The sequence below is a fragment of the Haliaeetus albicilla genome, chromosome 2 (genome assembly GCF_947461875.1).
Source record: "Haliaeetus albicilla chromosome 2, bHalAlb1.1, whole genome shotgun sequence".
NCBI lineage: Eukaryota > Metazoa > Chordata > Aves > Accipitriformes > Accipitridae > Haliaeetus > Haliaeetus albicilla.
The window spans coordinates 77,475,730-77,489,291 of NC_091484.1; the positions used below are offsets into that span (position 1 = coordinate 77,475,730).

Sequence of the window (13,562 nt, forward strand, 5' to 3'; positions counted from 1 at the left end):
GAATTATTATAAAATTCCAGTGGATTTATGCTTGTGGAAGAAGCCCACCTCCTGTCTGGAGTATGTGAGGCATTAGGGGATGAAGGAACAGCTTATCTAGATGTCATGCCCTTAAAAATGCAAACTGAAACTTATGCAGAGCTTCTGCCCCATAGATCCCAAAGGGTCTGATGGAGTAGAGCGATCCCATTACCCCTCCAGCTCGTGGTGTTGGCTGGGGAATGGATTTGCCACGCTCATCCATCAGGCCAGATACGGGTGACCAGCCTGGGGGGTGGCTTTGCTTCTCCCAGCTTTTGCCATCTGCCAGGTAGATGCGTTCAACCGGGTTCATCCCTTTGTCTTGCCAGGAGAGATAATGGGAGGAATTAGGCACCTTTAAACTGGGTTGTCTGGCCAACGGTGGGTTTCTCCATTATGATAAGCTGTTCCACACTCGGGTCTGCTGAGTTGGAAGCTGTGTCTTTCCGAGGGACGGATCCTTGGTTAGAGATCAGTTCTATCAGCAGCAAAGTTCAAACCGGTAACAACCAGTGACAAAGAGAAAAAAACCATGGGCTCAGCAGAAAAGTGATGGAGGTATTTGCCTTCCCAAAGAACCGTTTTGACAAGATAAAAAAGGTCAGCCGATGCTGTCTTTGACATAACTATTGGCTTTGCAACATCACAGAGTGAGCATGGCCTTGAACAGAAGAGCACGGCTAGCTGTTAGCCAATCCTTATTACCCAGTGTAGCTTTAAAGTTCAAAGTTATGAGTTTGCTGACCTTTATTTAAAGGTACTATTCACCCCAAATATTCTTGAACCTTAAAGGGGCCCTTTCCAGCCTGGAAACCTATTGAGCATGGCAGTTGCCTAGAATTGTACAAGTAAAATTAATAATTGAAGAGAAAATATTCATCACCTTAATTTTATTGCTAGACAAGGTTGCTGGACCAAGAAGGGCTTTGAGCTGATGTAGAAGGATGGATTTGTCTTCACTGCTGTTATTTTTCTTGTCAACATTGCTACAGTATGTTTCCAAAATGGTAAGGCTGGGAGCTTTCCTTAAAAAAAAAAAGCCCAAGTAAATATTGGCCTTCACTCCACGGGTCAGGTCACTGGGAGGGAATGTGGAAGGGGAGAGCAGCTGGGAAGCAAAAACTAAGATGAAGATTGTGATGCTGTACACAGGAGGGCTCGTGGGACTGTGTAAAACTTCTTATAATGGGATGCTCAGGGGAAGGGCAAAGGTGGGGGAAATAAGGGAGGGTATAAAAGGGTCTGGTTGTGCATAAGCAGCGTGCCCTGCGCCTGCTCGTGGCAGTCTGTCCTATCGCCTTATTAAATACTTTTTCATAAGTCTCTTTAATCATAAAGTCATAGCACAGGATGGGGCACAAGGTCCCTGGCATTGTCCCCAAACCCCATCTGGAGAGTGGGGAGCAGGAGATACCGAGAAGCAGAAGCGAAAATGGATAAAACTGCTGGGTACAGGGGTGGGAGCAGGAGGGCAGAGGGTCGGGGATTGCTCCGCTGGCTGGAGGGGACACGACAGAATTGCTGCTGCCAAGCATCGGGTGTGCAGGCATCGGCACAGAAGAAAGTGCTGTCGTCCATCTGGGTGCCGCTGCTCTCCAGCTAGGAGGTGGGTTTGGCCATTTGCAGACTCCGGATTCATCTGGTGCAAAGCAAATGCAACTGATTCAGACCCTCGTTGCTCGCGGGGGAAGCTGACCTGCTTTGCTTTGCCCTCGTGTGGGTTAGCAGTGGTTGCTCTGCTCATTGGCAAAGCGCTTATGGGGCACTGTGAGTTGGAGAATGTCAAAATGTTGGAGACCTTTCCTTCTCTTGGCTTGTGAGACCAAATTAGCTCAGTTGTAAACCCCTTCACTCTGTCCTGAGCTCACTTCCAGTAGCATTTCCAACATCCAGTCTTCCTCTCATTTTTTCAGCCTGCAGTGCGTGTCCATAGCCTGGTCTTAAAGGTAGAAATCACTGAGTGAAATTCTCTGAACCCTCTTTTTCAAAAACTGGGCTCCATGCAGCCTAGAAAAGGGAATTAGCTTAAGATGCTGCAGAGCACACTGCAAAACCCATCTGCTGCACACAGCAGCCCGGTAACTCTAACGTGATTACGGCGTACCTTCCACCTTAAAAATCTGTCTGTTCATCAAGGGAGAAGTACACACTGGAGCATTCCACAGGGGAAAGGCAAACACTTGCTGCCAATGGGGACAGAGGCTGACAGCTGTGCATCTGCGTATCAGTTGCTGGATGGGAATAAAAAGCACATTCCTGCCCCAATCTAGTTCTAGTCCGAGCTCCTGGACGGGTGCAGAGCTCTCATGGCGCTCTGGGTGGTTCTCTGTACCTTGATAGCATCGCTGCTTGGTGAGCTCTATCTCCTGGGCATGTTTCGGAGACGGAGACCCGATGAGCCGCCTCTGGACAAAGGTACCATTCCCTGGCTGGGTTACATGCTGGATTTCAGAAAGGACAGTTCAGAGTTTCTCAAAAGGATGCAGAGAAAACACGGGGATATTTTCACGGTGCTGATCGGAGGCTATTACTTCACCTTTGTGATGGACCCCTTCTGCTTCGGAGCCATCACGAAGGAATCACGATCTAAACTAGACTTCAGGACTTTTGCATCTAAACTGGTCCAGCAAGTTTTTGGCTACAAGCCCATCGAAGCCAACCATAGCATAATTCATGCGTCGAGCACGAAGCATCTGATGGGAGACGGACTCACTGTCATGACACAAGCCACCCTGGAGAACTTTCAGAAGCTGATGTTTTTCAATCTGAGCTCGGGAGAGGAGAAGCGAGTGTGGCAAGAGGACAGCCTCTTCCACTACTGCTACAACATCGTCTTCAGAGCCGGGTACCTGGCTCTGTATGGCAGTGAGCCACACCAAGGGGCAGATAACAAGGAGAAAGCTATTGAGCAAGATTGCATCCACTCCAACCAGCTGTTCTATGAGTTTCGGAAGTACGACCGGCTCTTCCCTCGCCTGGCCAGTTCTGTGTTACCTCCCAAGGAAAAAAGAGAAGCTGAACGGCTGAAGAGGCTATTCTGGAGCACACTGGCCGTGAAGAAGACCTGGCAGAAGGACAATATCAGTGGGTGGATAAGGGATCAAGAGCAGCTTCTGGCAGAAAACGGTGTCCCCGAGTATATGCGGGATCGTTTCATGTTTGTGCTCCTCTGGGCATCCCAAGGCAATACGGGCCCAACTGCCTTCTGGCTCCTTTTGTATCTAATGAAACATCCAGAAGCTATGAAGGCTCTGAAGGATGAGGTAGATAAAGTCTCAAGGGAGAACGGCCAGGAAATGAAGCCAGGCAGCCCACCAGTTAACATCACCAGGGACATGTTAAACCAGACTCCTCGTCTGGACAGTGCTCTGGAAGAGACCCTGCGGCTGGTTGCAGCCCCAATGCTGGTCAGAGCTGTCCTCCAGGACACCAGCCTGAAGATGAGCAGCGGGACAGAGTACACTCTCCGCAAAGGAGACAGGGTGGCTCTGTTCCCGCACATGTCTGTGCAGATGAACCCAGAAATTCACCCCGATCCTCACGAATTTAAGTACGACCGCTTCATAAACCCAGACGGCACCAAGAAAGATTTCTACAAAAATGGGAAGAGGCTGAAATACTTCAACATGCCTTGGGGGGCAGGAGTATCCATCTGTCCTGGGCGTTTCTTCGCTACCGCTGAAATGAAACTGTTTGTGTTCTTGATGCTGAGTTACTATGACCTGGAGCTGGTCAATAGAGAAGAGGAGATCCCGGCGATAGACGTCAGCCGCTGGGGATTTGGGACGATGCACCCTGTTCGCGACGTTCGGTTCAGATACCGGCTACGCTTTTAATTTGGGAAGTCCTTGTTGCATTGCTTGTTCCGCTGTTATCTTTGAAATACGTTGTGTGATCTCATGGTTGTCAGATCTGTGCAGGCACCAACATTGATATGATCTTGTTTGCTTAACCATTATCATGGCTTTGCTCTTTATGTCCTTCACATGTATCGCTGCTCTGCATCTCTGGTTATTGTGGTGTTGGGTTATCTGATAAAAGCTCACCTGCATACCCACAAAGGAGCGCAGAGACACAAATAGTACCCTGCCAGCCTACTTCCAGACCCATCGCAGGGGCCGTCAGCCCATCTGCACAAGCCCAGAGGAGCACAGGGGCATATTGGTAGGTGGGAATCCAAATTAAGGACTTCCAAGGAACGAGCGTTTTGTCCGGGTCCCTCCCAGGACTGTCCCAGCAGAACCATCAGCCCAACAGTCCCGGTGTGAGACCGATGGAGATGTGTCATTGGGAGCAGAAATCTGGATCACCATCTGCGCTAAGGGGGATCGCTGTCGAGGGAGGGGGGATATCTTATGGCGTGCAGGGGAAGAGCGTTTTGGGATTGCACAGGATTTATGGTGGGATGGTTAGGGGAGGAACCAAAGGTGGGAAAAAGGAGGGGTTTAGGTGATTTGGGGAGAAAAATAGAGGGGTAAGCGGATAAAAAGGGCTGGGGGGGTGTAAATAGGCAGCTGGTCCAGACACTTGTCTGGTCACACCCTGCACCTGATGAGCACAGTCTGTCCTATTGTCTTATTAAATTCCTTTCCTTAAATTCAAGACCATGCGTCCGTGGTGCCGGCAGCTGGCACCAGTGTGCAAGCGGGTGTGCAAGCAAAGATCAGGCCAGATGAGCTGGCAAATAAGTGAGGTGGCCTTGGAGCCTGGGGGTGAGCCCGGCTGCACGCCAGCATTGGGACTGCATTATTTTGTTATCAGCTCCTTACCGACTGTCGTGGTTTAACTCTATCCCAGCCAAAACCAGCACACTGGCACATTTATTTTCCACATGGAGTAGCATTAGCAGGATGGAATCAGCTCGTAGTAAACACCCGAAAGGTCAGAGAACAACAAATGTCCTCTCCAGAGATGTAGGAATTTCCTCGTTGTTTTCAAATTGTTTTGTCTATAGTCCCCTTCCTGTATCTGATGAGATCCCCAAAGGGGGCAGAGGTGGGATGTACTGAGCAAGGACAGGAACAGCTCCTTCCCACTTCACGTTTAAGAAAAGGACGGGTCTTGCCAATCTCATTGACCGTGCAGTGGGAGGAGAAGGGAGTTGCAAACACCACTAATAACGTACAGTAGCATTTTTATAGATCTATGCGAGTTAGGCATGCATGGGGTCACCTGCCTTTCCGGGGCTGCAGGAGGTTGTGCATTCAAGCCCTGTGTCTTCTGTACAGTTTCTGGGGATTAAAAAAAGCTGTCTGTGTGTGTTTGGATTCAACCCACCGACTGTAACACGGCTGGAGCATGGGTACATACAGCTGAGCCAGGATCCCCTGCAGCACCAAACCAGCTCCCTGCTTTAACCCAAATCATTGCCTAAGCCCAGAAATTTTGGACTCTGCCTGCTGGCTGGGAATAGGTCTCCCCTCCTGCAAGGGGATGGCTGTCCGGGCTGCAGTGCTTGAGCCTCGGTGAGGGGGGGTAAGCTCCTGGCATCCTGACGGTCCTCTTTGAGCCCCATGGGCTGATGGTATTCCCCAACCTCTGCAAAGATGCAGGGAGGCTATAAGGAATGGGATGGGGTGATGGGAAAGGGCTAGAAAACTAAAGTGGGGCATGAGAAAACAACCTCAATCCTTACGGGCTACAGCCACTGCGACCTTATGAGCCCCCAAACATCTCTGTTTTATCCACTGGATCCAATGCAGGATAAAACTTTGCTCTACAAGCTCTGCTTTGCCTTTTTTTTTTTCCCCTTCAATAATTCAGGGCTCTGACAAAATCAGTCTTTACAGAAGTTAAATCACAGCCTTACCTGTGCAGAGGACAGTGAATCGATTTTAACGCTGATGCTAACCTTGGACTTTGGAGATTATGTATGACCGAGGAATGAATCTCAAACATTTTCACGTGTGTCCAAACATCAAAGCCAGATTCGGCTTTGTTCTGCAAAGGACAGGGTTATGTTGTAACTGGATGTTGAGGGCAAACTATCCCGTTATTGCCAGACAGGGCATTAGCCCAGACCTTGCGGTGGTGGAAGTTCAGGCAGAAACTGTCAAGCAGCTGTGGCAGAGCCAAGGAAAACCAAACTACCTGTAACTGCACAAGGCTTGACTCTGACGGTTAATATTCCCATTAACAATTCCAGCACCTTTTCATGACCTCCATGTTCCCTCTATGGCTCTCACCTCTTTTTTGTCACGCGCGGGTTCATTTCTTTGCTCTGCTACCAAGAATTAAGCTGGAGCTCTTCCCACATCCCAGCCAATGGCTTGATCTTTGGAAGCTCCAAACCATGCCCAGGAATGCCTCGGGATAGCTGAGCCAGGTCAGAGCCGTAGTGACTTGCTGGCCAAGAGATGTCCTCACTCCAAGGCTCTAGCAAGAGGATTTTTTCTGTGGATGTTTCGCATGAAGGTTGTTCGCTGTTAATGCACAGTGTATGTTTGCGGTTATCACCTGTAGGGACTCCAGGTCAGAGTTGAGGGGTGAGGGACAGGTGCTGCACAAACATGGACTGGGCTCAGGAAAAGGATATAAAAATAAGGACAATGACAATGATTCAGCAGAAAAATCTGGCCTTACTTCCTTGTCAGAATGGTTTATTTAACCAAACAGTATTGAGTCTATAAAAGACATCAGACATGCTCAAATGCATGCAGTTGTGAGAAGCAAAAAAAAAAAAAAATTAAAAAAAAAATCACTTAATTTGAGTCATATACGGAAGAGTGTGAAAGCTCAAAATGAGTTAATCTGCAATTAAGTTTATGCTTAGATGGGTTGTCCCCTGGCACTGAGCTTTCCATCCCAAATGTACCAGCAAGAGTAAAGAACTAGCCTGTGCCAACAGAAGCCTTACTGGATTTGTAAAAGAAGTTAAATTGGAAGGAATCCAGAGTCTTGAAAAGTTTACTGGGGGCAGACCTCATGGCAGTGTCTTTCTCGTGTACTCCTCTATCCCCCAAGAGAACGGAGCATGGAGTCTGGCCCTAAACCCTTGGTTTTCTCTTCTCTAGTGCATAGTGAAGACAATATTACTTTGACATCCAAAGCTTTACAATCTACTGAGTCAGTGTCTGTTCTCCACAGCACAGTGAAAGCCCCTCTGCTCTCCATTACAATTCCTGCTCTGCACGCTGTGCAAGGGAAGGAGTCATGATACTGCACGCTTCAGGTTTGGAACAATATGGGTTAAACATGTTGGAAAAGACCACCCCTGGTTAAACAGCATCACTTCTAGTATTAAGCTGTAATGGATTAGGAACTGTTTTCCCGCTCTCGTTCCTCTAAGCACAGCCAGATATGGCTCTGAGAAAGCCTCCGTTTACTGCTGCTTGTAAGGAAAACTGAAGAAACTCAGCGGAACCAACAGATACATCATACACTTCAGAGAAACTCAAAGGAACACTGAGGTTAGAAGTACAAAGCAATGACACAGCTAACACCATCCATTGCAAAGGAAAGCAGATTCCAAAGGAGAAGGAGGAACATGAAAGTTCAGGGGTTTTTTTAAGAATGAAAACACACAGCATTTGCCGGTGATGCTGCTGCCACATCTCCTGGTAGATGTGCCCGTACGCTCCCCAGAGAAGAGCAGCCTGGCTTCAAAGTGGCAAAGTCTCTTAGTGGTAAAACATCGGCATGTGACAAGGTTGTGGTCACTATTGCGTTTGCTGCCTTTACTGTCCGGTGGCCAAGTTATTCCCACAAGTCATAAAAGATGCAGAAATACCCTGTTCCAAGCAGCACACACTGATACAAATGCGGTGGAGCCAGGCAGAACGGGGGAGTGTTTTTGATGAGGAGCAAAGCAAGGCTGTGATGAACCACTCATACCACACCTCTCGGCTTGAGTGTGCTCAGAAAAGGCTTTCTGCACCAGCCTGTTTTAGCCCCGCTTGTGGGGCAAGCTATACAACCAAATGCTCCGTGTGCCAGCATCCTGGCCATAGGGAACATCTTTCCTAGAGATGCCCATACAGCAAGTCACAGCTTGGTTTTTTCAAGAGTTGTTTTGTTATGTTTGTTCTTTAACACGTTTTTAAGATAATTGATGCGGATACATTCAGACAGGTGAGGGGTAACTGTAAGATCCTATGTGATGGGTAACTGTCATCTAGGTCTAATGGGAGACTTCAGATACATGCCCCAAAACCCAAGTTTTGTGGTGTTTTCAAACCTTGAAACCTTTGAGGAGCTTGGTCAGCTCTGCAGATGTGGCAGTGCAGATGCCCATGGAGAGCTAGTGACCCTCCATGGAGCCACACAGCTCATTGAGCGGTGGACTGGGCTCTAAGAGAGCAGGAGCTGGGCTGCCCAAGTGGAGCAGCATACGCAGGGTCAACATGGGCTGCAGGGAGAACAGTAACTCTTCTCAAAGCTAAGCAAGCTATGGCCTCCTGCAGGAATAGGATGTGCAATTTATCAGTTACTGGAAAACCCCATTGCTGTTACTCTCCCCATATACACCTTGTGGTACAGAGTTGAGCTATGAGGCTGCTTTCACGGGGACTCTCGTTGTTTCTTGTGACTTGGGCTGGAAGGAGCTTCCTCACAGAGTATGAAAAGCCCTGGTTAAAAAATCTCCTCTGTGGTACCACTGTCACACATGTAACACACACCTCCTTCCTTTGCAGCCTCTTGTTGCTCCACAGCTAGAAGAACCCTCCTCTAGCCCCGTGCTTAGTCTTGGGTCAAGAACTTGGCCAGGTAAGCGACGTGCTGAGCCTGGCTGCCAATGGATGCTGGCAGAGTCCCACCACTCCGGCCTTGTGTCTGGCACTTGGCAAAGACATAGGACCACAGGACAAGTCAGGTTGGGAGGGAGCGTGGGAGGTCTCTAAACTAACCTTCTGCTCAAAGCAAGGTCAGCTGTCGGCTCAGGCCAGGTTGCTCAGGGCTTTATCTAGTCAGACCTCTGCACCCAAAGCCTGGAGATACATTGCTGTCTAATATCAGCTCCCCAAAAGTGCTTCACACTTCCCTATTTTCCCTTCATAACTGGTCATTGAATTCTTTTGGACTGGAGGCAGGTGAGAAACCCACCACTGTGGGATGAGCAGTGCAGTAACATCTGGAAGTGTGTCTGGTTATCACGTCCTGGGGCCAGGGGCAGAGAACAGTGCCCGGCATTTGCATGCATGGAGTCTTTCTGACCTCAGGGAAGGATTTGCAAAAATGCTTGGCGCTGGTAGCTAGTCCTGTTCAGAAATGGCTACGCAAATCTCTCCTGGTTCTTCCAGGAAGGGTGCAGCCAAGTGACACACATACTGTCAAGTTACCGTTAGTCAGCTGAGCCATGTTAGGTCTATATTTCTGTTCTTACCTTGTGGCAATGCACATAATATGGATTAATTTGCTCAGTTACGCTAAATTGCATTCAGGGAGAACAGTTACCCCAGCTCAGCTGATGCACAGCAACTTGGCAGGACTATTTGGTACCAAAAACTCAGTGCAGACGGGGCGAGGGAGACAAATCATGTCTGTCGCCGCATCCACGTCACTGTGCAATCATGAGGCCGTACTTGGAGCACAGCAGGCCCCTTTTCTTTTCCCGTTCGGTGAGGAAATTCCTCAGTTTGGTGGTGGGGAAGGTAACCAGGGCTTGCTGCCTGTTGTCTAAACCTGTCTCCTGGAGCCACGGGCTCTGAAGGCACTCCGAGGCTGACGGCCTTCCCCTAGAACAGACAAAGGTGAGAAGATCAGTCGGGGATCCGTGCTGGTGAGGAGGATCCCTGCAAATGGAGAGAAAAAAGGGGCAATAGCCACGATCTGCATCAACTGTGCTATTGGGAGAGCAGACACCATCTTACCAGGGGTTTGCACACAGCGTACTCTGGAGAAAGGACACCGCTCCCCCGGAGAGACCCGCGTAGCACCGTGTGAGCTTCACTTTACCCCTCCTGGTTGTTCTCAGAAACTCGCAGGCTACGTCGGAGCTGATGGGGTAGTTGGCACTCAACCTGCCCCAAAAGAAGAGAATTGATCAGTGTGAAGGGCATCGCTCAGGTTGATCCTTCACCCAGGAATTCCCACTCAGCAGTGAGAGGAGGGTCACGACGGTGCACAGAAATATCATACGGGAAAACAAAACCTCAAAGGCCGCTCTTCTTCAGCGGGTTTCATGACTTTGGCTGCTTTTCCACTTGGTGTAATTTGAATTTTCTTGGTAAAGTTGGGGCTTTTCAGATGAGGCTGAGTGAGAAACACCAGCAGCTGCCTCCTTACTCTATGTGGAGACATCGCTGGGACTGGGCATCCTTGGATGGTGCAGCCAGCTCCGTACCATCCATCCCACAGCCTTTTGCAACATTGCCGAGGGGAGGGGGCACAAATGAGGTTAACTCTCTGAGTCAATGCATCTCCCCTGGTTGATGACTCTGAAATTGTACTTCTAAAGCTGCTCGTAGGGCAGGGAATGGCAGACTGACTTACATGATGAAAGCTGTGATTCCGACGGACCAGATATCAGTTTGCGGGAGGGCTCCTTGCTCTGTCAGCAGTTCTGGAGCTAGAAAAGCAAACTGGTGTGAGCCAAGCTCCCCTCCAATGCACTGAGACCAGCACAAAAGTAGTGGGTACTTTCCTGCTTTGCTACCTTCCCAAGAGCGAAGAAGAAAAAGCTTCTAGTACAGGGAGCTGGTTGAGGTAAGACACCCCCGTGGGTGATGACTGCAATGAAACCTGGAGAACATCAGGCCAAATGGCAATAATACTATATCCCTGAGCTCTGGACACGTGGATGCCAGGCAGAGTGGTGTTGGCCATGACCTCTGGCTTTGTCCTTTGTGGTCTGCAAGTGGGACGGCTGCCACCACTGGCTGTTCCCGCAAACTCACACTGTTACTGTAAAGGGGACACTTTGCTTGCTGGGGCCAACTGCTGCCTTGACCAATGGCTCTGTCTGTCTTTCTGTTTACCACACATTGCATACAAAGCCAAGGTTGCTGTGGCTGAACTCTGTACTCACCCATGGTTTCAACATAGTCCATGCACTTGTCCATGGTAATAACTTTGTCTTGTGTGTAGAACTGTGCATTGCCAAAATCCAGGAGTTTCAGCAGGTTGGGCTCAGTGATGATCATGTTTTCAGACCTGAGATCCAAGTGCAGGATGTTGTGTGCGTGGAGGTACTCCGTGGCACTGAGGATCTGCCACAAGTAGTCTCGAACCTCCACTTCGGAGTATGATGTCCTGGTAGAAGAAAGGGAATAGAAACCAGAGGTGTCCTTTCTGCATGCCCAAGAGTGCCATTCAATACCCACTGTCATCCTCCCCTGGATGTCTAATCCCATGAGGCCCTTGAGAGTCAAGAAGAAGCAACCCTATTCATTTAGCAAATCTATTGTATATGGAGAGGCTGGTCCATACTGTGAGTCAGGTTTACAGATGCAAGAAGTTCAGGAGGTTGTAGAGCTGCACGGCAGAGAAAGCAGTGGTTGTGCAGAAATCAAAATGCAGATTTGATGCCCACCGTTCCCTCTCTTTTAATCAGAGGATTTCAGCAGATCCATTTTCTGCCATTGTGAGAAACTATGTGGAGGAGAAATGAGGCTTCCTGAACCACAATAATCTCCTTGTTATGGGAGAGAGGGTTTCATATCAACACCTGTAGACTGCTTTCAACATCTCAACTGGGTGGCCCTGAATTGTCCCCTACCCCAACCTTGTAGGGAACTTAAGTAATTTCACTACGTCACATGAAGTTGCAGAACTAGCGCATCGCAAATCCCACGTGCAATGACAGCACGCTGGCCCAGATGGAGAGAAATGATCCAGTTTGTCAGGGGAAAGCAATAGGTGTTTTGCTCCCTAGAGCAGCCCTGACTGGAAACCCCTTCCCTCCACTTGTTATTACCGTAATGCCAAAGAGTGGAGTAGCTCTGGTCCCACGCACATCTCCTGGATCAGCACTAAGTGCCGTGGGCTGACGTAGGCTCCCTTCAGCTGAGCTATGTTTGTGTGATGAAGCTTCCTCAGGACTTGGTACTCCAGGAGCACAGTTTGCTTGTCCTCTTGCCAGTAAGGGATAATTTTAGCAGCTAAAGTCTTGCCGCTTACTTTTTCCCTGCACTGTCGGACGATGCTGAAACGACCCCTGGTACAAAGGAACACAAAGGCACGTTAAGCTTCTCTGCTACTCCTGGAAGAGCCAGAAGCTTCTGTTCTTTAAAACCACCAGGATCCCATGCTGTGTTTTTCATCCATGCCCGATGTGGAGTTAATGCATCTATTGTCACAGTTTGCACATCCTCCTGTGTCTCTAAATTGTACAGTCACTTTAAACTGCAGGAGCGAGAGCTTAACTCCTTTGGGGAGAGAGAAGGCGGCTCATCCTGTCTCGAGCAAGAGAACTACCACCCCGTTGGCAACAGAAGTCGGTGCCTGTCTTGTAGGCAGAGAAAGTGGGATCCCAACCCCCTGCCTGTAACTGGTAGCTGCAAAAGGTGATGAAGCGATGAGAGGAGCCTTTGTGAGCCCTCGGCTCACTTCACAATATACTAAGGGGCTGTCCTGGTGCCCAGCACAGACCCTTTTGCTCTCCCAGAAAATCCACACCTGAATCCTACCAAACCAAGTGAAGATCACTCAGCCAGTGATCTCAGGTTTATATGTATTGCTGTGGAGGCGATTTCAACAAAACACCGCGATGTTGCATGAGCAGTGCATTTATAAAAGTGACTTTTCTAAACTCCAGCCACACGCGGTATTTCCCTCTGTCTGGTTGAGTGCTCTGGTGGATTCATTACCTTTTGATCTCTGTTTGGAAGGCGTAGGTCTGGTAGGTTGGGAAAGGCTCGGATGGTGTGATTATTTCGCTCTCTTCTTCAGTAGCAGCTGATGGGAAGTTCTGCATTGCAGCATGAAGCTCTGCAGAGAAAAAGCAACAGGGATTACATGGGAAAACACCTCTGTCTGGAAACCGGAGCCTCTCTGAGCCACCCTTCGCTGTCTATGAACAACGAGAAAGGTGACAGCAGAGCTTTCTCCAGACAAATCTGCAGGTTGTCTCCCAGCTGTGGCACCCAAGGCTGTTTGAATGCAACAGATTCTGGACTGTCCGCCCAGTAATTCCCTGGTGTGACCACTCCAGACTCCGAGGAGGATTGTATGTTGTGTGCTGTGATATCAGTCGTCTCAGCCACTGGTTCTCACCTTCTCACATAACAAGTCATCAGGACATGGTAAGACGCTGACAAAGAATTAGAAACTTCTTTTAGTTGGGTATTTCAGGGCAGCAGCTGGAACTTGTTGCTCTGGTTGTGGCATGTTGTTGGTTCTGAGTGCTCCCTGAAATATTAAAGCATGCCTTGACACATTAAAGCATCTGCTTGGAAATGCTGGGCACAGTGAGATATGTTAATGAATCCCAGGCCAAGGGAAAGCAGAGGATTTAGGGTGAGTTAAAAATATCTCTGTGAACTGATTTTTACAGAATAATCTTCTCCACTGGGAGGAAATTCCAGTTAGACCATCCTTCCACTTCTTGGCAGAAAGGATATATTTGTTGTGTGGTTATGGATTTCTTAATTTTAAAAACATGT

The 13,562-nt window shown here is 48.9% G+C and overlaps 2 protein-coding genes across 20 annotated transcripts in view; one reads left to right on the plus strand and one right to left on the minus strand.

Moving 5' to 3' along the window:
* The first annotated feature begins 2,275 nt into the window (after nt 1-2,275).
* CYP8B1 (cytochrome P450 family 8 subfamily B member 1) lies at nt 2,276-4,623 on the plus strand. The gene has a single exon (XM_009930632.2). The coding sequence runs from the start codon at nt 2,328-2,330 to the stop codon at nt 3,855-3,857; it is 1,530 nt and encodes a 509-aa protein (XP_009928934.1). The 5' UTR covers nt 2,276-2,327; the 3' UTR covers nt 3,858-4,623.
* A 4,678-nt stretch (nt 4,624-9,301) lies between these two features.
* Nucleotides 9,302-13,562, minus strand: part of OBSCN (obscurin, cytoskeletal calmodulin and titin-interacting RhoGEF) — a 187,726-nt gene continuing 183,465 nt past the window's right edge. For all 19 annotated transcript variants that reach the window (XM_069778342.1, XM_069778336.1, XM_069778334.1 and 16 more), the window contains 6 exons: nt 12,768-12,888; nt 11,876-12,115; nt 10,988-11,211; nt 10,453-10,528; nt 9,831-9,980; nt 9,302-9,695 (listed from right to left, as the gene is read on the minus strand). In XM_069778342.1, coding sequence (XP_069634443.1) covers nt 9,518-9,695; nt 9,831-9,980; nt 10,453-10,528; nt 10,988-11,211; nt 11,876-12,115; nt 12,768-12,888 — 989 coding nt within the window. In that variant the 3' untranslated portion in view covers nt 9,302-9,517. The remainder of the gene's footprint in view (nt 9,696-9,830; nt 9,981-10,452; nt 10,529-10,987; nt 11,212-11,875; nt 12,116-12,767; nt 12,889-13,562) is intronic.